This window comes from Garra rufa, chromosome 24 (assembly GCF_049309525.1).
Source record: "Garra rufa chromosome 24, GarRuf1.0, whole genome shotgun sequence".
NCBI lineage: Eukaryota > Metazoa > Chordata > Actinopteri > Cypriniformes > Cyprinidae > Garra > Garra rufa.
This window is the reverse complement of record NC_133384.1, coordinates 33,015,113-33,034,995: the sequence shown is the minus strand read 5'-3', so window position 1 is coordinate 33,034,995 and position 19,883 is coordinate 33,015,113. Positions and strand designations below refer to the sequence as shown.

The 19,883-nt window shown below is 33.1% G+C and overlaps 1 protein-coding gene across 1 annotated transcript in view; it reads right to left on the bottom strand.

Annotated features, from left to right (window-relative positions):
- LOC141300290 (DNA repair-scaffolding protein-like) overlaps positions 1–19,883 on the bottom strand; it is an 81,302-nt gene that overhangs the window by 1,275 nt on the left and 60,144 nt on the right. The window contains exons 9-15 of the mRNA XM_073830608.1: positions 19,437–19,524; positions 16,710–16,841; positions 15,523–15,582; positions 13,297–13,498; positions 8,858–8,989; positions 3,279–3,369; positions 360–474 (exon numbers count right to left, since the gene is read on the bottom strand). Coding sequence (XP_073686709.1) covers positions 360–474; positions 3,279–3,369; positions 8,858–8,989; positions 13,297–13,498; positions 15,523–15,582; positions 16,710–16,841; positions 19,437–19,524 — 820 coding nt within the window. The remainder of the gene's footprint in view (positions 1–359; positions 475–3,278; positions 3,370–8,857; positions 8,990–13,296; positions 13,499–15,522; positions 15,583–16,709; positions 16,842–19,436; positions 19,525–19,883) is intronic.

Here is a 19,883-nt window from a genome sequence, read left to right as displayed (position 1 = left end):
CATATGTGATAAAGATACAGAAGTCTTTGAGTTCGTCTTCAAGAAAGCAGAATTAGAAGAATCTCACAAAACCTGTTCTGAAGAGGTCTACGTCATATATCAGGCTGGAAAATATATATTTACGTGAAATATGTTGTACTGCATTTAATTTATGCTATTTCTTAAAAAAATAGACAATGAAAATATTATCATATCATATCATATATTTAAATATATGCTGATTAATTAATTTGTTTCATTTAATTTGTTTCATATATATATATATATATATATATATATATATTTTTTTTTTTTTTTTTTTTTTTTTCTCCACCATGGAATTGATCGTTTTCCACATACAGCATCTGAAATCATCTCACCTTGATTTTGACGATACAGTGGCTCAGTGAGGAGCAGCTCAGAAACACCTCCAGCTGCATCTTAGTGCTGGGTTCATCCATCGCAGCTCCACATGCTAAACAGAGGAATCCTTTCCTAGAAACCAGCACAGCAACACACATGCAACTTTTATTGGTGTTTTTCAAATGTTTGTTGAGTCTTTTTTCAGTTTGAGGGCTTAAAGGCACCATGATTCATCACATCAGCTTTACTCTCACACTGGAATGTGAAAACAATTTGGACATGTGGTGGGTTGTGATTAAACACAATGTAATGGAGACATCTTACGCATTAACTCGGAACCCATATGGGTCAACAACCTTGCGAACATGCAGTTAGTATTTCAGGACAGCTACATTTTTCTGTACAGTCTGTTTGGCAGACACTTTTATTCATAGGACTTGCATTAGATTTTTTTTATGCAATCATAGGGAATTAAACCCATAACCTTGATGTTGCTACTGCCATGATCTACTGTTGAGTTACAGGAATGGGTCATACTTTATATTAGGTGGCCTTAACTATTATGTACTTACAGTCAAGCCCGAAATTATTCATACCCCTGGCAAATTCTGACTTAAAGTTACTTTTATTCAACCAGCATTTTTTTTTTTTTTGATTAGAAATGACACAGACATTTTCCAGAAGATAATAAGACGATGTACAAGAGGCATCATTGTGGAAAAAATTATTAGTCATCTTTTATTTACGTTTGAACAAAACTGGCATGTCCAAAATTATTCATACCCTTCTCAGTAATCAATAGAAAAGCCTTTATTGGCTATTACAGCAATCAAACGCTTCCTATAATCGCTGACCAGCTTTTTGCATGTCTCCACTGCTATTTTTGCCCATTCATCTTTAGCTCCCTCCACAGATTCTCAACTGGATTTAAGTCAGGACTCTGGCTTGGCCACTGCAAAACGTTAATGTTTTTGTCTGCTAACCATTTCTTCACCACTTTTGCTGTGTGTTTTGGGTCAAGGCCAAGTTTCTCTGCAGACTGCCTGATGTTGTTGTTGAGATTTTTGATGTATTGCTCATTTTTCATGGTGCCGTTTACTGTGATTAGGTTCCCTGGTCCACCGGCTGAAAAACACCCCCAAAACATTAGGTTCCCACCACCATGTTTGACAGTGGGGATGGTGTTCTTAGGGTTGAAGGCTTCTCCTTTTTTACGCCAAATGAAGGCTACATCATTATGGCCAAACAATTAAATTTTTGTTTCATCTCACCATAAAACAGAAGACCAGAAGTCTTCTTCTTTGTCCAGATGAGCATTTGCAAAGGCCAAGCCACTGGAGCTTCAAAACATTTAGATTTGGTCTTATAGCCCTTTCCTGACTTGTGAGGAGCCACAATGCGCAACCGCAGGTCCTCAGTGAGCTCCTTTGACTGTCCACAAACCAACAGCAGAGAGCTTCTGTTTTTCACCTGTTGAGTTGATTAAAACAGCTGTTCCCAGTGAATCAGGGTAATTAGGATGCTTTAGAACAGCTTGGACTATTTGGAATGGTATAGAACTTTGGATTTTCCCATAGACTGTGACAGTTTGCAAAGGGTATGAATAATTTTGCACAAGCCACTTTTTGTTCAAATGTAAATAAAAGCTGAGAAATATTTTTTTCCACAATGATGCCTCTTGTACATCGTTTTATTATCTTTTGGGAGAAGCCTGTGTCATTTCTGGTCAAAAAAAAACCTTGCTGGTTGAGTAAAAGTAACTTTAAGTCAGAATTTGCCAGTGGTATGAATAATTTCCGGCTTGACTGTACATAAAAAAAAAAGTACAATGTACTTGATGTACTTAATGTACAGTGTTGCAAAACACTTTTGCTTCTATTAAGGTGGGAAATGGGTACGGTTAGGGACAAGGACATGTAAAAACATGTTTGTACACAACACAATAAGTACATTGTACCAAATTATTAATTTAAATACAAGTACATAGTAGTTAAGGCCACCTACTTGACAAGCAACAGCATTTTACTTCCATAATCTGACAATTTGGATCCACTGCAGTGAATGAGTGCCGTCAGAATGAGAGTCTAAACAGCTGATAAAAACATCACAATAATCCACAAGTAAGCCACACCACTCCAGTCCATCAATTAATATCTTGTAATGCAAAAAGCTGCATTTTTGTAATAAACAAATCCATCATAAGACATTTTGCAACTTTGAACCATCGTTTTCATCTAAAATATGAGTCGATAATCCATAATAACGCATCCTCCAGTGAAAAAGTTAATTTCCTATTGTCTCTCACGTCAAAATCCACCCACATATTTGTTTTAAACTGTTTTGGATGGTTTCTCTTCATTCAGATGAGATGACTTTTTTTACTGTCTTAATGATGGATTTGTTTCTTATAAAACATGCAGGTTTTCACTTCACAAGATGTTAATTGATGGAATTGATGGTGTGGGTTGTTGTGATGTTTTTTATCAGCTGTTCGGACTCTCATTCTGACGGCACCCATTCACTCCAGAGGATCCATTAGTGAGCAAGTGATGTAATGCTAAGGTTTTCCAAATCTGTTCCCCTGAAGATCTTGAATTGCCTAAGGGTGAGGAACATTTTCTTCAAGTTTGTTTTTGTGGCTTTGGGAACAAAATAAAATGCCACAAACATGTCCCCTATAATGCACTTTGGGAAAACTCAATCTTCTGAATTGCTTCTTAATAAAGCAAGCATTTGGGACTCAATAAACACCTCATTTTACAATATGACGCAAGTTGGAAATCACAGCTGTGACACTGCTTTAATAATGTGTGTAGGCATTAGTTCTCTAGAACTGACGTTAATCTATCAGCCCAGATGCTGAAGGTCGATTGTTTTTGGTCTTTAAAGTTCACCGATTTGGACTTCGAACTGGTCTAGAGGGACTTTGGACTTACTGTTGTTCTCGAGTCTCTAAACGGCAGCTCTCGCAGTGGCTGCAGGTGGGCCAGGAGAATGCTGTGCTTTCATCCACTGCTGCAACCACACCTGCACATTAACATAAGCAAATTACCCAGAATTGAAATCATTTTATTGGCACAAATGACTAAAATCAGTTTGCTTGTTGATCAAAGGTTAAAAATGCATTGTATTAGTAACTAATAGGGCTGGGTTTTGACACAAATTTCTGATTCAGTATCGATTACTTTGGACATATGTGACCCTGGACCACAAAACCAGTCATAAGGTTAAATTTTACAAAACTGAGTTATATACATCATATGAAAGCTCAATAAATAAGCTTTCTATTGATGTATGGTTTGTTAGGATAGGACAATATTTGGCCGAGATACATCTATTTGAAAATCTGAAATCTAAGGGTGCAAAAAAATCAAAATACTGAGAAAATCACCTTTGAAGTTGTCCAAATTAAGTTCTTAACAATGCATATTACTAATCAAAAATTACATTTTGATATATTTATAGTAGGAATTTTACAAAAAATCTTCAACATGATCTTGAACATGATCTTTACTTAATTTCCTAATGATTTTTGGCATAAAAGAAAAATCAATAATTTTGATCCATACAATGTATTTTTGGCTATTGCTACAAATATACCCCAGCGACTTAAGACTGGTTTTGTGGTCCAGGGTCACATATGGACCATTCTACAGAATTGATGCAAAGTGCTGTCCCACAACCAAAAAAACAAACAAAAAAAAACTAAAAAAGCATTTAAGTATTCAAATCTTAGATGGTAGAAGATCATTTTATTATCTATTAAAACCCACAATAATATTTAAAATAGCAGCAAGCTTAATATATATAAAATCATCATTTAGTGGCTACTTTGGAGGTGGCTGTTACGAACCAAAAACCCTAAATTTCCACTAATGAAAATTATATTGAAATAATTTTTGTATTTTTCTCCCATCTTTCCGATTCTTTTAAAAAGTAAAGTTAAAAATATTTATTTATTATTTAATAATTGGCTGGGACTAATTTCAACATTTATGAATATTCCTGTTTCCCCGTCTCCCACAGTTGAGGTCAAAAGTTTACATCCCCCTTTCAGATTCTGCAAAATGTTAATTATTTTACCAAAATAAGAGGGATCATACAAAATGTTATTGTTTACATAAAAGATGTTTACATATAGTCCACAAGAGAAAATGACCCTGTTCAAAAGTTTACATCCTCTTAATTCTTAATACTGTGTTGTTATGATTATGAATGATCCACAGCTGTGTTTTTTTTTGTTTGTTTGTTTAGTGATATTTGTTTATGAGTCCCTTGTTTGTACACATCTCAATTCTGTTCAAAAGTTTTCACCCTGGCACTTAATGTATCGTTTTTTCCTTCTGGAGCATCAGTGAGTGTTTTGAACCTTCTGTAATAGTTGTATATGAGTTCCTCAGTTGTCCTCAGTTTGAAAATCATACAGTCATTGTTGGCAAAGGTTCAAATACTTAAAAATCATTAAAAAAAAGAAAAAATAATTTGTGGGACCTGAAGAATTTTTCAGAAGAACAGCAGGCAGTTTAACTGTTCAGGACAAACAAGGGATTCATGAACAACTATCACTAAACAAAAACACAACTGTGGATCATTCAGGTAACAACACAGTATTAAGAATCAAGTGTATGTAAACTTTTGAACAGGGTCTTTTTTTTATAAAGTCAACTAGTATTTTCTCTTGTGGACTATATGTAAACATCTTTTATGTGAAATATCTTAATCAGGTCAGTACTAAATAAACAATAACATGCATTTTGTATGATCCCTCTTATTTTGGTCAAATATTAATTTTTAACATTTAACATTTTTTAACATTAACATTTTGCAGAATCTGCAATGGGGATGTAAACTTCTGACCTCAACTGTAGCTACATACAATTTTAAAGTAAATGCGTTCGAAAGTCTTTACCAAACACATTTTTCTTCTATAATTAAACACTTTTTTTGGGCAGTTTATCCGTAACATTTAGTTGATATATGTTTACCACTGTCCAGAACTGTGCTAGCTAACCATGTGCTGATAAGCATCTTTGAGCTAGATTCAAAATTATGTAAAACGGTCACTACCGAAACCATTTGGTGAAATTTCGGTAGCAACATCTTTGTTTTTTCGGGTGTTGTCCCTTAAAATTGTCACTACCGAAACAGTCACGATCGAAACATGTCATCATTGTTTCGGTAGTGACAAAAAGGGAACACATAATCCTCATATATGGGGGAAATAAACTACATTTTAGTAAAGTTAAGGTATACAGTTTTTAGTATTTCATTATGTTTTAGTTTGCAGGTTAAAATTCTGTAAGTAATGTTGTCGATACCAAAGCATTAATGTCACAACATTTTTTTTTTTTTTTCTCCCTCTGTTAAGACATTTCCAATTATGAATTTGGAGCAATTCTGTATAGACCCACATATCAGATACAGCAATGCAAAGTTTTCTCAAGGGAAAAAAAATCGTCAGCTGGTACTATATTACTATAATATTGCAGGTTAAAACTAATTGTTGTTTACGAATGATTACGCTCAATTTTCAAGTTCTTACAATAATAAAGTTATAATTATATATTGCATTTCTTCTTCAATTAGTTTCTGGCTGTCACAAAAATTGCCATTCAAAACTGAATTTGAAATCTGAGACTTTCATATCAAAAGCAACAAATCTTATTGCACTTTATTGGATGGGAGGTGTGCTGTCTTGGGATTTAAGAATAGATATTGTTTCATAAAAATGAGAATCAATATTGTTTACTCAGCCCTAGTAACTAAGTAACTTTTAACAGTTACACTCTTAAAAATAAAGTTTCCAAAAGGTAACAGTTTTTAAAAGTAAACATTTTTGGAATCTTTTGTAGAATCAAGAGTTCCATAAATGTTTAAGGTTCGTCATAGAACCCTAGATTTATTTTTCAGATTTATTTTGTTGTCTTTGATAATTAGTTTCAGTTTAGTGCTTATGAATTTGACCTACTACTGTGAAATGAATTATCAAATCTTCTACACAAATAAATGATCAACACATAACCTATGACTTTGTTTGTTTAGACTTCTACTGAGAACTTAAAATGTAGGCTTTGCACGGACATTCTCTGACAAATGACATCGTAAAAGCAGTAACGCAGCACACAAACACACATCTGTGTTACATAATACACAGCAGGCAGAGTGATAAAACCCCTGCATGAACCTCTGCTCTCCGGAGGATCCTTCGGCACGCAGCCAGAAGCTGAAGTTGCTGACCACTGCAAAAGATAATTTTTGCTTGTTACACTTTTGAGTCAGATGATTTGCCTTATCTTCAGGGTGAAACGGCCATGGAGATTCAAAGTCTAACATGGAGTGTCAAATATCACATTTCTATCCTCGCTGAACGTGGAAGAATCTAAACATAATGTGTGGATGACAAAATCAAAACAGAACATGACTTAGGCGCATCTATATTTATCGCTTCATGTCCTGGGTCGTCCATGGGGATTTCAGCTTGAGTAACTTTCATTCAATAGTTTTGAAAGTTTCCTTAAAAGAGAGAATCTGTAATACATTATAAAGCATTCATGGCTGAATCTCATGAAAACATGTGCAGGTCATATTTCATGGACAAATTAAAAAAGAAAAAAGTGAAAAAAAAAAAAAAAAAAAAAAAATATAAATATATATATATTTCTGATAAAGAAAATAATGCATTTTTTAAGACCATTAAGATTTTGTGACATTGTTTTCATGACAAATATGCAATGCAGACTTGTAAATTATTTCAATGATTTAATTAATCATGTAAAAATGATGTAATTTGTAATTAATTGTGAAATTTGATTTATTATTTATTGAATTTATTAAATGATTATTATTGTAATGTATTGTTTATTACATTGTTTTACTAAAATTATATTTATTGTTTATTATTTATTTAAATATTTAATTGTTAAAAAATATTTACTAATGTAATAATTACTAATATTATTTATTATAATTAATCTAATTATTTTCCAATTACAGTAATGAGAATTATTATATAAAATATTTATTACATATATTAAATTATTATTATTATTATTATTATTATTATTACTATTATTAATGAATTGTATTTATGACATTGTCTTACTAAAATTCAATGCATTGTTCATTATTTATTTATTATTACTATTTTTTATTTTATTATATATTATTTACATTTACTTATTACTAGTAATTATTATAATAATTGCTAATATAATTTATTATAATTATTTACATCATTATTTACATCTCATTGTATTACAGAAAAAATTATATCAAAATGCAATATTATAATATACACACACACATATATAGATTATATTCTTTTACTAAAATTCAATTTCATATTTTTTTATATTCACAATTTCATATTTTTTTATATTCACTTTTTAAAAATATTTACTTATTACTAGTAATTATTAAAATAATTACTAATATAATTTATTATAAATCATTATTTTGATTATTTTAATCATTAAATTATCATTAATAATATAATAAATATAATAAATAAATAATAATAATAAATATAATTAAGAAGTATCAAACTATCAAAAAATATAAAAATATATAATTTAATGAGAGCATTTTGAAGAAATGTTTTTTATTATTTATTAAATTCTTTATTACACTGTTTTAATTAAATTAAATGTATTTATTTATTTATATATTTTATTGTTGTTTATTTTAAATATTTACATTTTAATTTATTATGTATTTATTCAATATTTACTTTAAAAAATATTTACTTATTATTAATTATTAAAATAATTACTAAAATAATTCATCATAATTAATTATCTACTTATTTTCTCAATATTTTTAGAGAAATAGAAATTCTGATTACTAACGCTGCACAATTTGCTGCTATTTTTCTATATAGCCAGTCGCAAACCACCACTGCTAAGCTATTCTATTAATATTACAGCAGATAAACCGACCCCTATATGAGGCATGTGGTTAATCGATTCCCATGTCAGATGGTCTTTGTATGTCTAACTGAACTGCTCTCTGTCAAAAAAACAAGTCGCAAACAAGACGTTCCACACAATGCTGTTTACCATTTTCTGAACGATACATTATTAGACATGTGGTATTGCTGACGACATTTGAAAAAGCAATGAAATAACTCTCAAAGACTATTAATGCTAAGAACATGGTCAATATTTGAGGATGATTGCAAGAATGAAACAATACAGAGGGATGGCATCACTTTGCATGAGTTAAAATAATAGAATAAGAGAATGAACAGAACACTTTGTAATAAAATGTGACTTTTATATCTCAAACCCAGGCAGAAAGACAACTTCAACATGTGGGAGAAAGATCTTAAAGGAGGAAAAGCAAATAACAAACCACAAGAAGGTCCCTAACAAAGCATCAAGAACAAAGCCTGAGCCAACAAACAACTGGTTTCGTTTAAAGGGCCAAACATGCTGTACCCCCCTGAGATCTCGTTTTGTCAGGCTGGATCGTACCAACTCAAAAACAGTGGAGGCTGTGGAGGGAATGTACCAACCTGTGACAGAGCAAAGAGTGTACGGGAGGGTTTCTGGATCAAGGTGGTCTAGTATTATGGGCCGTGGTATGGAGAAGGATGGGTCCTCTGGTTCCATTTGAATCACTGTCTGTTCCCCACAGAATATCTGAGCTGGTTTAGGAAAAGGAGCAGTAGCTTAATGTCACGGAATGTTCTACAGTCACGGCTCTGAGAAATAACAACACGAAGATTAATGTAGGAAACCTCTAAATCTCAAAATAGTTCAGACATGAAGATGCAACCACAGAGACTTTCAGCGTGAATGGCTTCCATTCAGTAGTGCTGAATTTTCCTTAAAAAACAGAATTTTTTATGCATTATAAAGCATTTGTGGCTGCATCTCATCAAAACGTGTCCAGGTCATATTTTAAAAACAAAAGGTAAAAAGAAAGAAGGAAAGTTAAACCTATTTTTAGGAACATTTTTTGACATTATTTACAATTAAGCACAAATTACAATTTTTCTTTTTAAATTAATTAATTATTTAAAATGTGTGATTAATTAGTTAATATATATTATATTATACATATTATCTAAAATATATTATTATTTATTGTAACATGCTTAATAATAATAATATTCACACAACAGAAATGAGATGCTATATAATACCTTATAAACATTGTTATTTAGTATTACTGAGATACTACTATTACTACTAGTTTTTATAAATATATTAGTGGTGGGCCGTTATCGGCGTTAACGTGCTGCGTTAACGTGAGACTCTTATCGGGCGATAAAAAAAATATGGCCGTTAATCTATTCTCAAAGTTGGGTTGGGAGCTGGGTCTATACTACGCAAGCTATGATGACTTTCACCTTGATATTTTAGTGCGGATGTACACCTAGCCGAATTGCACTGTAGGGGGCGAGAACGAGTTTTCGAACCTGTGTGTATGCCTACTGTGAAATTACTACATCAAACGAGACGTGCTAACATGGATGCAGCTATGAAGCCGCCGGGTTTGCTTCAGGGCAGGTGCGTTGCTAGACCGTTTTTACTGGGGCACGTGTGTGAGTTATAATTTACTTTGATAATCCCAAAATAAAGACATTAAACTATATGCAACAATTGAATTGACGCTTCTAAAAGCAACGCAGTTTAACTATGCACGCAGATATCCATGCCCGTGCGCGTCTGTGTAGTTTTGAGAATGACACAAATATTAGTTTTCACAAAGTTTACTGCTAAACTGCTTTTAGATCTTTGTTTCAGTTGTTTCTGTGATGTACTGAAATATAATTACAAGCACTTCATTCGTTTCAAAGGCTTTTATCGACAATTACATGACATTTATGCAAAGAGTCAGTATTTGCAGTGTTGGCCCTTCTTTTTCAGGACCAATTCGACTGGGCATGCTCTCAATCAACTTCTGGGCCAAATCCTGACTGATAGCAACCCATTCTTTCATAATCACTTCTTGGAGTTTGTCAGAATTAGTGGGTTTTTGTTTGTCCACCCGCCTCTTGAGGATTGACCACAAGTTCTCAATGGGATTAAGATCTGGGGAGTTTCCAGGCCATGGACCCAAAATGTCAACGTTTTGGTCCCCGAGCCACTTAGTTATCACTTTTGCCTTACGGCACGGTGCTCCATCGTGCTGGAAAATGCATTGTTCTTCACCAAACTGTTGTTGGATTGTTGGAAGAAGTTGCTGTTGGAGGGTGTTTTGGTACCATTCTTTATTCATGGCTGTGTTTTTGGGCAAAATTGTGAGTGAGCCCACTCCCTTGGATGAGAAGCAACCCCACACATGAATGGTCTCAGGATGCTTTACTGTTGGCATGACACAGGACTGATGGTAGCGCTCACCTTTTCTTCTCCGGACAAGCCTTTTTCCAGATGCCCCAAACAATCGGAAAGAGGCTTCATCGGAGAATATGACTTTGCCCCAGTCCTCAGCAGTCCATTCACCATACTTTTTGCAGAAGATCAATCTGTCCCTGATGTTTTTTTTGGAGATAAGTGGCTTCTTTGCTGCCCTTCTTGACACCAGGCCATCTTCCAAAAGTCTTGTCCTCACTGTGATGCAGATGCGCTCACACCTGCCTGCTGCCATTCCTGAGCAAGCTCTGCACTGGTGGCACTCCGAACCCGCAGCCGAATCCTCTTTAGGAGACCATCCTGGCGCTTGCTGGACTTTCTTGGACGCCCTGAAACCTTCTTAACAAGAATTGAACCTCTTTCCTTGAAGTTCTTGATGATCCTATAAATTGTTGATTTAGGTGCAATCTTAGTAGCCACAATATCCTTGCCTGTCAAGCCATTTTTACGCAACGCAATGATGGCTGCACGAGTTTCTTTGCAGGTCACCATGGTTAACAATGGAAGAACAATGATTTCAAGCATCACCCTCCTTTTAACATGTCAAGTCTGCCATTCTAACCCAATCAGCCTGACATAATGATCTCCAGCCTTGTGCTCATCAACATTCTCACCTGAGTTAACAAGACGATTACTGAAATGATCTCAGCAGGTCCTTTAATGACAGCAATGAAATGCAGTGGAAAGTTTTTTTTCGGGATTAAGTTAATTTTCATGGCAAAGAAGGACTATGCAATTCATCTGATTACTCTTCATAACATTCTGGAGTATATGCAAATTGCTATTATAAAAACTTAAGCAGCAACTTTTCCAATTTCCAATATTTATGTAATTCTCAAAACTTTTGGCCACGACTGTACATACAGTGTAGGAATAGTTGGTTACACTAGTTTGTATAGTTAATTGTGTTGTAAATGCAATTGTCAAGCAGTTTGTGATGAATTTTGGAAACAGAAGATGAGCCCCTGGTCTAATGTGCCACCTGGCTTGAGAAACCCGTTCTCAAAGACTTACTTTTAGTCATTATTTGGGTAGCACACATATTCTGAATGCCTTCGGCAGAATTCAAATTAGCCAAGCTAGATTAATCTAGATTAATTCCAAGATTACAGTGAGATTAATCTAGATTAAAAAAATTAATCTATGCCCACCACTAAAATATATTGAATCTATATGTATTTTTATATTTTTTGCTTTTATGTTCATTTTCGTTAAAGTTATAACTAAAACGTTTTGGGGTTTTTTTTGTTCTAAAACTGAAATAAAAATGAATACTTTATAACAAATAAAGTTTGTATTGATTTTTATTTCAGTTTTAGTACATCAAGTTAAACTAAATTAAAATAAGAAATGTTTGGTAACACTTTCTATGAAGCCCGTATTTATAATACATTATAAGGGTATTCTTAAGGCATTATAATGAATGCATAATGCATTATAAAAAACCTTATAATATGTTATATCATCTCATGAGTATTCATAAGAACAGTTTTAATGTATTATAATTTGTACTTTTTTGTGGTTATAGCTTTTAAGAGAATGATTACCTCCTCATAGTTATAACATATTATAAGTCTCATATCTTGCCATGTTTCTCATGTCACTTTACTTAAAGCATACAAAGACCACTTATAAGTAATTATAATAATATTTCCGAAAGAACCCTAAGATCAGGTATCAGTTTAGATAAATGTGTAATATGAACAGTTTGATGATTTTGATGGTACACTTCAGACAGCTTTTGATAAGTAACTCTGCAACTGCATGTCAGCTAGCAGTAATTATTATTATGCTGAATATATGCTAACACTAAATTTCGATGTTTCCCCAAAAGACAAACTTTTATGTTATATTATAAGTAACTTTGCAAGTACATGAACATTCTACCTAGCCCAACCATAACCTAAGCCTACTAATACTCTGAGGAGTGTTAGTTGGCATGTAGTTAGAAAGTTTAAGCTTATAGTCAATAGACTTAGGGGACCATCAAAATAAAACGTAATATAATATAAAAAATAAATGTAATATGATATAGTCCATTATAAATTAAGAAGATTTAATATGCCGTTCATTGTGTGTTATAAATAATCATAATCTTAAAAGTTATAACCTCAAATACTCAAGTATTATAATGTATTATAATTGTTGTTATGATTATTCATGAGATGGTATAACATATTATAAGGTTTCTTATAATGCATTATGCATTTATTATAATGCCTTAGAAATACCGTTATAATGTGTTATAAATAGGGGCTTCATAGAAAGTGTTACCAAATGTTTCCTTAGCAACTAGATGAATTTAAATTTAAACAAATTTAAATGTATTTATATTTTAATTTCAAGTAACAGTTTTTATGGTTTAATTTGTTTCAGTTTTAGTTAACTATAATAACCTAAAAATCAATGTTTTCTTGTTTTAATTGCAGATTACATAATGCGCTCTCTCTAATACTTCAGAATTACTACCATTATGGCCGTACCAGTAATTTGCAAGTCATTTGAAATGCATGGTGTCAGTATAAAAAAGCTGTGCATGAAACATTACATTCAGACAGGTGATATGTTCATGTATGTTTAACAGGTGAAATACCATTCTCTTTCACAGCATCTCTGAACATCAGGACAGGTTTTGTCTGCGGAGCATCCAGGGCCTGTGTGATTGAGCTCTGGATCAGACAGGACGGGCTCAGACACACGGCTATGGTTCTCGTGTTCCCCTCTGTGCTTGGCTCCATTTGGAGACTGGCATCCGTCACAAACAACAGCAGCTCCCTCTCGTCTGCATTTGAGCTCTGCAAGACCACGATGCATATAGCATTTAGTGAATTTTATTAAATAAAGTTCTATCAACTCACTTTAAAATTAATATTAAACCTTTTAATGAATAATGCACATTTTCTCTTTTTAAATATGTGGACATAAATACTGTGCAAACTTGTGTAAAAACTTAAGTATTAATCTATCAACTTGCTAATCATGTTAGAAACTTGTCAGTCATGCTAATAACTTGCAAATCATGCTAGAAACATGCTAGAAACTTGTCAGTCATGCTAATAACTTGCTAATCATGTTAGAAACTTGTCAGTCATGCTAATAACTTGCAAATCATGCTAGAAACATGCTAGAAACTTCTCAGTCATGCTAATAACTTGCTAATCATGCTAGAAACATGCTAGTAACTTGTCAGTCATGCTAATAACTTGCAAATCATGCTAGAAACATGTTAGAAACTTGTCAGTCATGCTAATAACTTGCAAATCATGCTAGAAACATGCTAGAAACTTCTCAGTCATGCTAATAACTTGCTAATCATGCTAGAAACATGCTAGTAACTTGTCAGTCATGCTAATAACTTGCAAATCATGCTAGAAACATGCTAGAAACTTATCAGTCATGCTAATAACTTGCTAATCATGCTAGAAACATGCTAGTAACTTGTCAGTCATGCTAATGTCATGCTAATAACTTGCAAATCATGCTAGAAACATGCTAGTAACTTGTCAGTCATGTTAATGTCATGCTAATAACTTGCTAATCATGCTAGAAACAGGCTAGTAACTTGTCAGTCATGTTAATGTCATGCTAATAACTTGCAAATCATGCTAGAAACATGCTAGTAACTTGTCAGTCATGCTAATAACTTGCTAATCATGTTACAAACATGTTAATGACATACTAGTAACTTGCTAATCATGCTAGAAACATGTTAGAAATGTGCTAGCAACTAGTTAGTCAGCCTAAAAACATGCGAGCAACTTGCTAATCATGGTAGAAACATGCTGAAACATGCTAACAACTTGCTAATCATGTTGGAAAAATGCTAGCAACTTACTCACCATGATAGAAACATGTTAGAAACTTGTTAATAATGTTAGAAACATGCTAGCAACTTGCTAATCATGCTAGAAACTTACTAAACATGCTAGAAAAATGTTAGAATCATGTTAACAACATGCTAATCATCTAATCTATCTATATAAAGTTCAAAGGCTTTTACAGATGCTTTAAACTTTCAAGCTAGGCTTTCTTGAGCCAACCTAAAGTTTGTCTTCACAAACTTTTTTTTTTATCCTTGTTATATATATATATATATATATATATATATATATATATATATAATATTATTTCTTTTAATCAATGAATTGGACACTTGGCTTTACTACATTATTTCACGTATGAGCAAATTTGGGGAAAATATTGGTGTTTATCAAACAGTGTCCTGAATACACTAGGCTAAATAAAACTTCAATTGTTTTGCCTCATTAATAAAGACATAAATCTGTCATTATCGCAGGAAAAATGCTTTAGGGCCAGTTTCCCAGACAAGCTGTTCTTTCATACACCTACGCAGATGTGCAATGTCAATAGCAAAACAAACAGCGCAAATCAAAACAAAACTAAATACGTTGATCTACTATCCACACCAGCGTGTGTGCGTGACCCTTAACCTCCTACAAATAAATCCCAGGTTATCAAAGTCCAAAGTCTGAGGGTTTGCTAGATCAGTCAAACAGATTGTCAATGGATGATGTCACTTACGGTAAGCTTGCGTCAAACAGAGCATAAAGCTTCCCAAAAGCTTTTCCAAAGGTGTACAGTTTGGAAGCAACCCTGAGGGATGATGACTTGGCAAATGTGCTGGGAAAACTGCTACGGTGGGTTCTTAAGAAGACAGTCTAAAGCCAAAGCTGAGGACTATTTCTCACACTCCTTAAACCAGGCGTGCCAAGGTGACCCACAAAGATATAGCTATGGTGAAAAATGATATGATTTATGCATTTGGTGTTAAAAATTGCTTAAGAAAACATAACCCTACCAGTAATTGTTTATAAACCACAGTGGCCCGAAAGCTGCAACGACACCTTAAAGATTCCTCCTAAAATACAAAGAAAAATTTTACATTAAAATTAAATGATTTAATGGTTTGCACATCAGTGTTGATATTGTTAACTAAAACTGAAACTATTAAATAGCATCTTCATTAACTGAAATAAAACTAAATATAAATATTAGATGAAAAACATATACTTAAAAAAAAAAAACACTTAAAATTTGGAAACATTACTTTGGAAAATTACTTAAATAAATAGGCTGAAATACTGAAAGTGAAATAAAAATAAATATTACATCTCTAAATAATAAATATTTATTAAATTATATATAATAAAATAATAAATAATACAAAATAAACATAACAAATAGACTACGACAAAAGCACTAATACCTAAACTAAAATTAAAACTGAAAACAAAGTCTGAAGCTCATTCAAAGGAAAAAACTATTAAAGCATATAAATAATACTAAAACTACACTGTTCCACACCTTTCAAACAATTCATTTTCAGTAAATTAACAAACATTTTCATTAATTGAAAAAAGCAAAAATAAAACAAAATATAAATATTAGATAAAAAACATACACTTAAAATTTGAAAATATTACTTGGACAACTGAAATAAATAAACATTAATAATACAAAATAAATATAATAAATACATAATAAAATAACTATTAAAACTGACAAACACATAACACAATTACTAAAACACAAACTAAAATGAAAGTAAAATGAAAATATAAAATCTGAAGCTCATTCAATATAAAAACTTTACAAGTATATAAATAATACTAAAACAACACTGTTCCACTACTTTCAACCAATTCGTTATTAACCAAATTACTAACACTGACATTAACATTAAAAATAATAATCTTCAAAATTGATAAATAATATATAAAAAATATATCAAATTATATAATAACTTCACTCACACACTCATTATTTTATTTATTCATTTTAAAATATTTTAGTCCTGAGCATATATATATATATATATAGGTTTTACAAAAATCTTGATATTAAAAATATGTCTAAAATTATATAATAATTGCACTATTTTTTTTTTTTTTTACATTTATTTAAAAATATTTTAGTCCTGAAAAATAAAAAAATAAAAAAACATATTATTTTTTGTGGTAAAAGAGACATTTTGAGTCATTTTACCTGAATTATCTCTTTTAGCGTCTTAAGTACAGGTGGTCGGTACAATGAAGATTCAGTCTGTCCTGATAACGGTACCATGTTACCCTGCAGGACGCTCAGCCTATAGCAGAAACTGGGCGCTGGGACTCGATCCTGGAAAGCAGATTGTCCTGATTATTTAAAAATCAACTATATTGTTTAATAGTTCAGAGTGGTCATTTGATAGAAATAAATGAATATTATTTACAATGAGGAAAAAAATTATTTGATCCCCTGCTGATTTTGTACATTTGCCCACTGACAAAAAAAGATCAGTCTATAATTTTAATGATAGGTTTATTTGAACAGTTAAGTTATAAATTGATTTGCAGTTTAATGAGTGAACTAAGTATTTGGCCCCTTTGCAAAACATGACTTAGTGGTTGGTGGCAAAACTCTTGTTGGCAATCACAGAGGTCAGACGTTTCTTGTAGTTGGCCACCAGGTTTGCACACATCTCAGGAGGGATTTTATCCCACTTCTCTTTGCAGATCCTCTCCAAGTCATTAAGGTTTCGAGGCTGACGTTTGGCAACTCGAACCTTCAGCTCCCTCCACAGCTTTTCTATGGGATTAAGGTCTGGAGACTGGCTAGGCCACTCCAGGACCTTAATGTGCTTCTTACCCATCCATGACCCATTTTCAATGCCCAGGCTGGCTTCAATGCCCTGGTCCTGATGGTACATGGCCCCATTATTCGTCTCCTTAATTGGGTGCAGTTGTCCTGTCCCCACTGGAGAAAAACACCCCCAAAGCATAATGTTTTCACCTCCATGTTTGACGGTGGGGATGGTGTTCTTGGGGTCATAGGCAGCATTTCTCCTCCTCTAAACACGGCGAGTTGAGTTGATGCCAAAGAGCTTGATATTGGTCTCATCTGACCACAACACTTTCACCCAGTTCTCCTCTGAATCATTCAGATGTTCATTGGCAAACTTCAGATGGGCCTGTACATGTGCATTCTTGAGCAGGGGGACCTTGCAAGCGTTGCAGGATTTCAGTCCTTCACGGCGTAGTGTGTTACCAATTGTTTTCTTGGTGACTATGGTCCCAGCTGCCTTGAGATCATTGACAAGATCTGGGCTGATTCCTCACCGTTCTCATGATCATTGAAACTCCACGAGGTGAGATCTTGCATGGAGCCCCAGAACGATTAAGTTCGTGTTTCTTTCATTTGTGAACTGTTGTCACCTCCTCACCAATATGCTTGGTGATGGTCTTGTAGCCCATTCAAGCCTTGTTTAGGTCTACAATCTTGTCCCTGACATCCTTGGACAGCTCTTTGGTCTTGGCCATGGTGGAGAGTTTGGAACCTGACCGATTCATCGCTTCTGTGGAAAGGTGTCTTTTATACAGGTAACAAGCTGAGATTAGGAGCACTCCCTTTAAGAGAGTGAGAGAGTGCTTCTGATTGACAGGAGATCAAATACTTATTTCACTCATTAAAATGCAAATCAATTTATAACTTTTTTGAAATGTGTTTTTCAGGATTTTTTTGTTGTTATTCTGTCTCTCACTGTTAAAAACCTACCATGAAAATGATATGCTGATCATTTCTTTGTCAGTGGGCAATGCACAAAATCAGCAGGGGATCAAATTATTGTTTTCCTCACTGTACCTCTGTCACCCAAAGTAAAGTTCCCTTCCCAGTCATCTTAAAAAAAAAAAAACACTCATTCAGAAGCCGCCTTAAATGTCATCAACATACGACTGCCTACATTTGCATACATTTACATTACTTGACCCGATCTGTTGATTAAATACACAACAGTTTTTTGCTGAAACTGAAATAAAATTAATCTAAATAGTTATAATAATAATAATAATTAAAAAAATAATACAAATTACAAAAGCACATAACAAAAAAGCTAATTTAAAACATTAATAAAAATGAAATAGTAATATTTGTAAATACAAATAATTAAAGAAATGGCAAAAACACAAAACAAACTGGAAATAAAAACTAAAACTGAAATAAAAATAACTGTAATCAAAATATTTATAATTATAATGAATAATAATTGTATTGATAATTTAAAAAAGCACATAAAATTACTAAAGATTAAGCTAAAATTAAAAAGAAAGCTGAAAATATAAAAAGAAAAGCTAATCCAAAATATTAATAAAAACTAAATTGTTCAATTTAAAAAGAAAAAAAATTACATTACTTGACCCGCTCTGTTGATTAAATATACAACAGTTTTTTGCTGCAAACAAACTTCACTAAAGAAATGTATTTCAAAATATAAAATGATACTAAAACAGAAGTAAATGGTTCCTTTAAAACTGCTTTTATGTAGAAAAGAAATAGTTTCAGGACTAATAAAAGATAAATGGCATTACTTATCAGTCCTGACCAGTACATTATCTACAAAACATCCAGATTTTATGATGACTGCGCTTGATTTGCGCTATTATTCTTGTTTGGTATGGGACGAGTCGCACGGAAAAGTTTAATATTCGGCGTCAGGGGTTTGTTTAAACTCCTAGTACGAGAAACTGCAGTAATGTTTGTCTTCGCAACCACTGCTAATGAGTAATTTTGTATTTTTAAGCTCTGAAGGTTTATTTATATGTGCTTTGGTTAAGAATGCAGCGCTGTGGTTGTTTTGACGTTGGGCCGCTGCTATCCAGGAGGAATCTTCCAGAAGCAAGAGGTATGTGAGATAAATGTGAAGGCTGTGATTTACAATGTGATCTGAAGACCTACGTTGGGAGACTGCGGAAGATCGTCATGAGATTTTGGATCAACCAGAGGAGGCCACAAACTGTCAATCAAAGTGAAGAGCGGAGAACATCTGCAAAGAGAAGAGGAGAGAGGAAAAGAAAATAAGGTTTCAATCTCTGAATGTTTAAATTCAAGGGTCCTTCCAGAAACGCAGGAGCCGAAGGTGAAGTGTTTACAATGTCAGTTTCATTAGCTTCGGTTAGACTGACGTGCTGCCAAGTTGAGCTTCTGTTGGAACTGAACTGTGTCTGCTGACAAGTACGAGATCAGTTTCACTAGCAGGCCGAGGCTTGTTCATACACACACACACAGGTAAATAATCTGTCATTAAAACATTTGAGAATTAAATTAGCACTACTGAAAACGCTGATAATTTCATGTTTGGCAGGGCTAGTGTTTTTTTAAAGCTCCAATTTCAAGTTTGTGCTG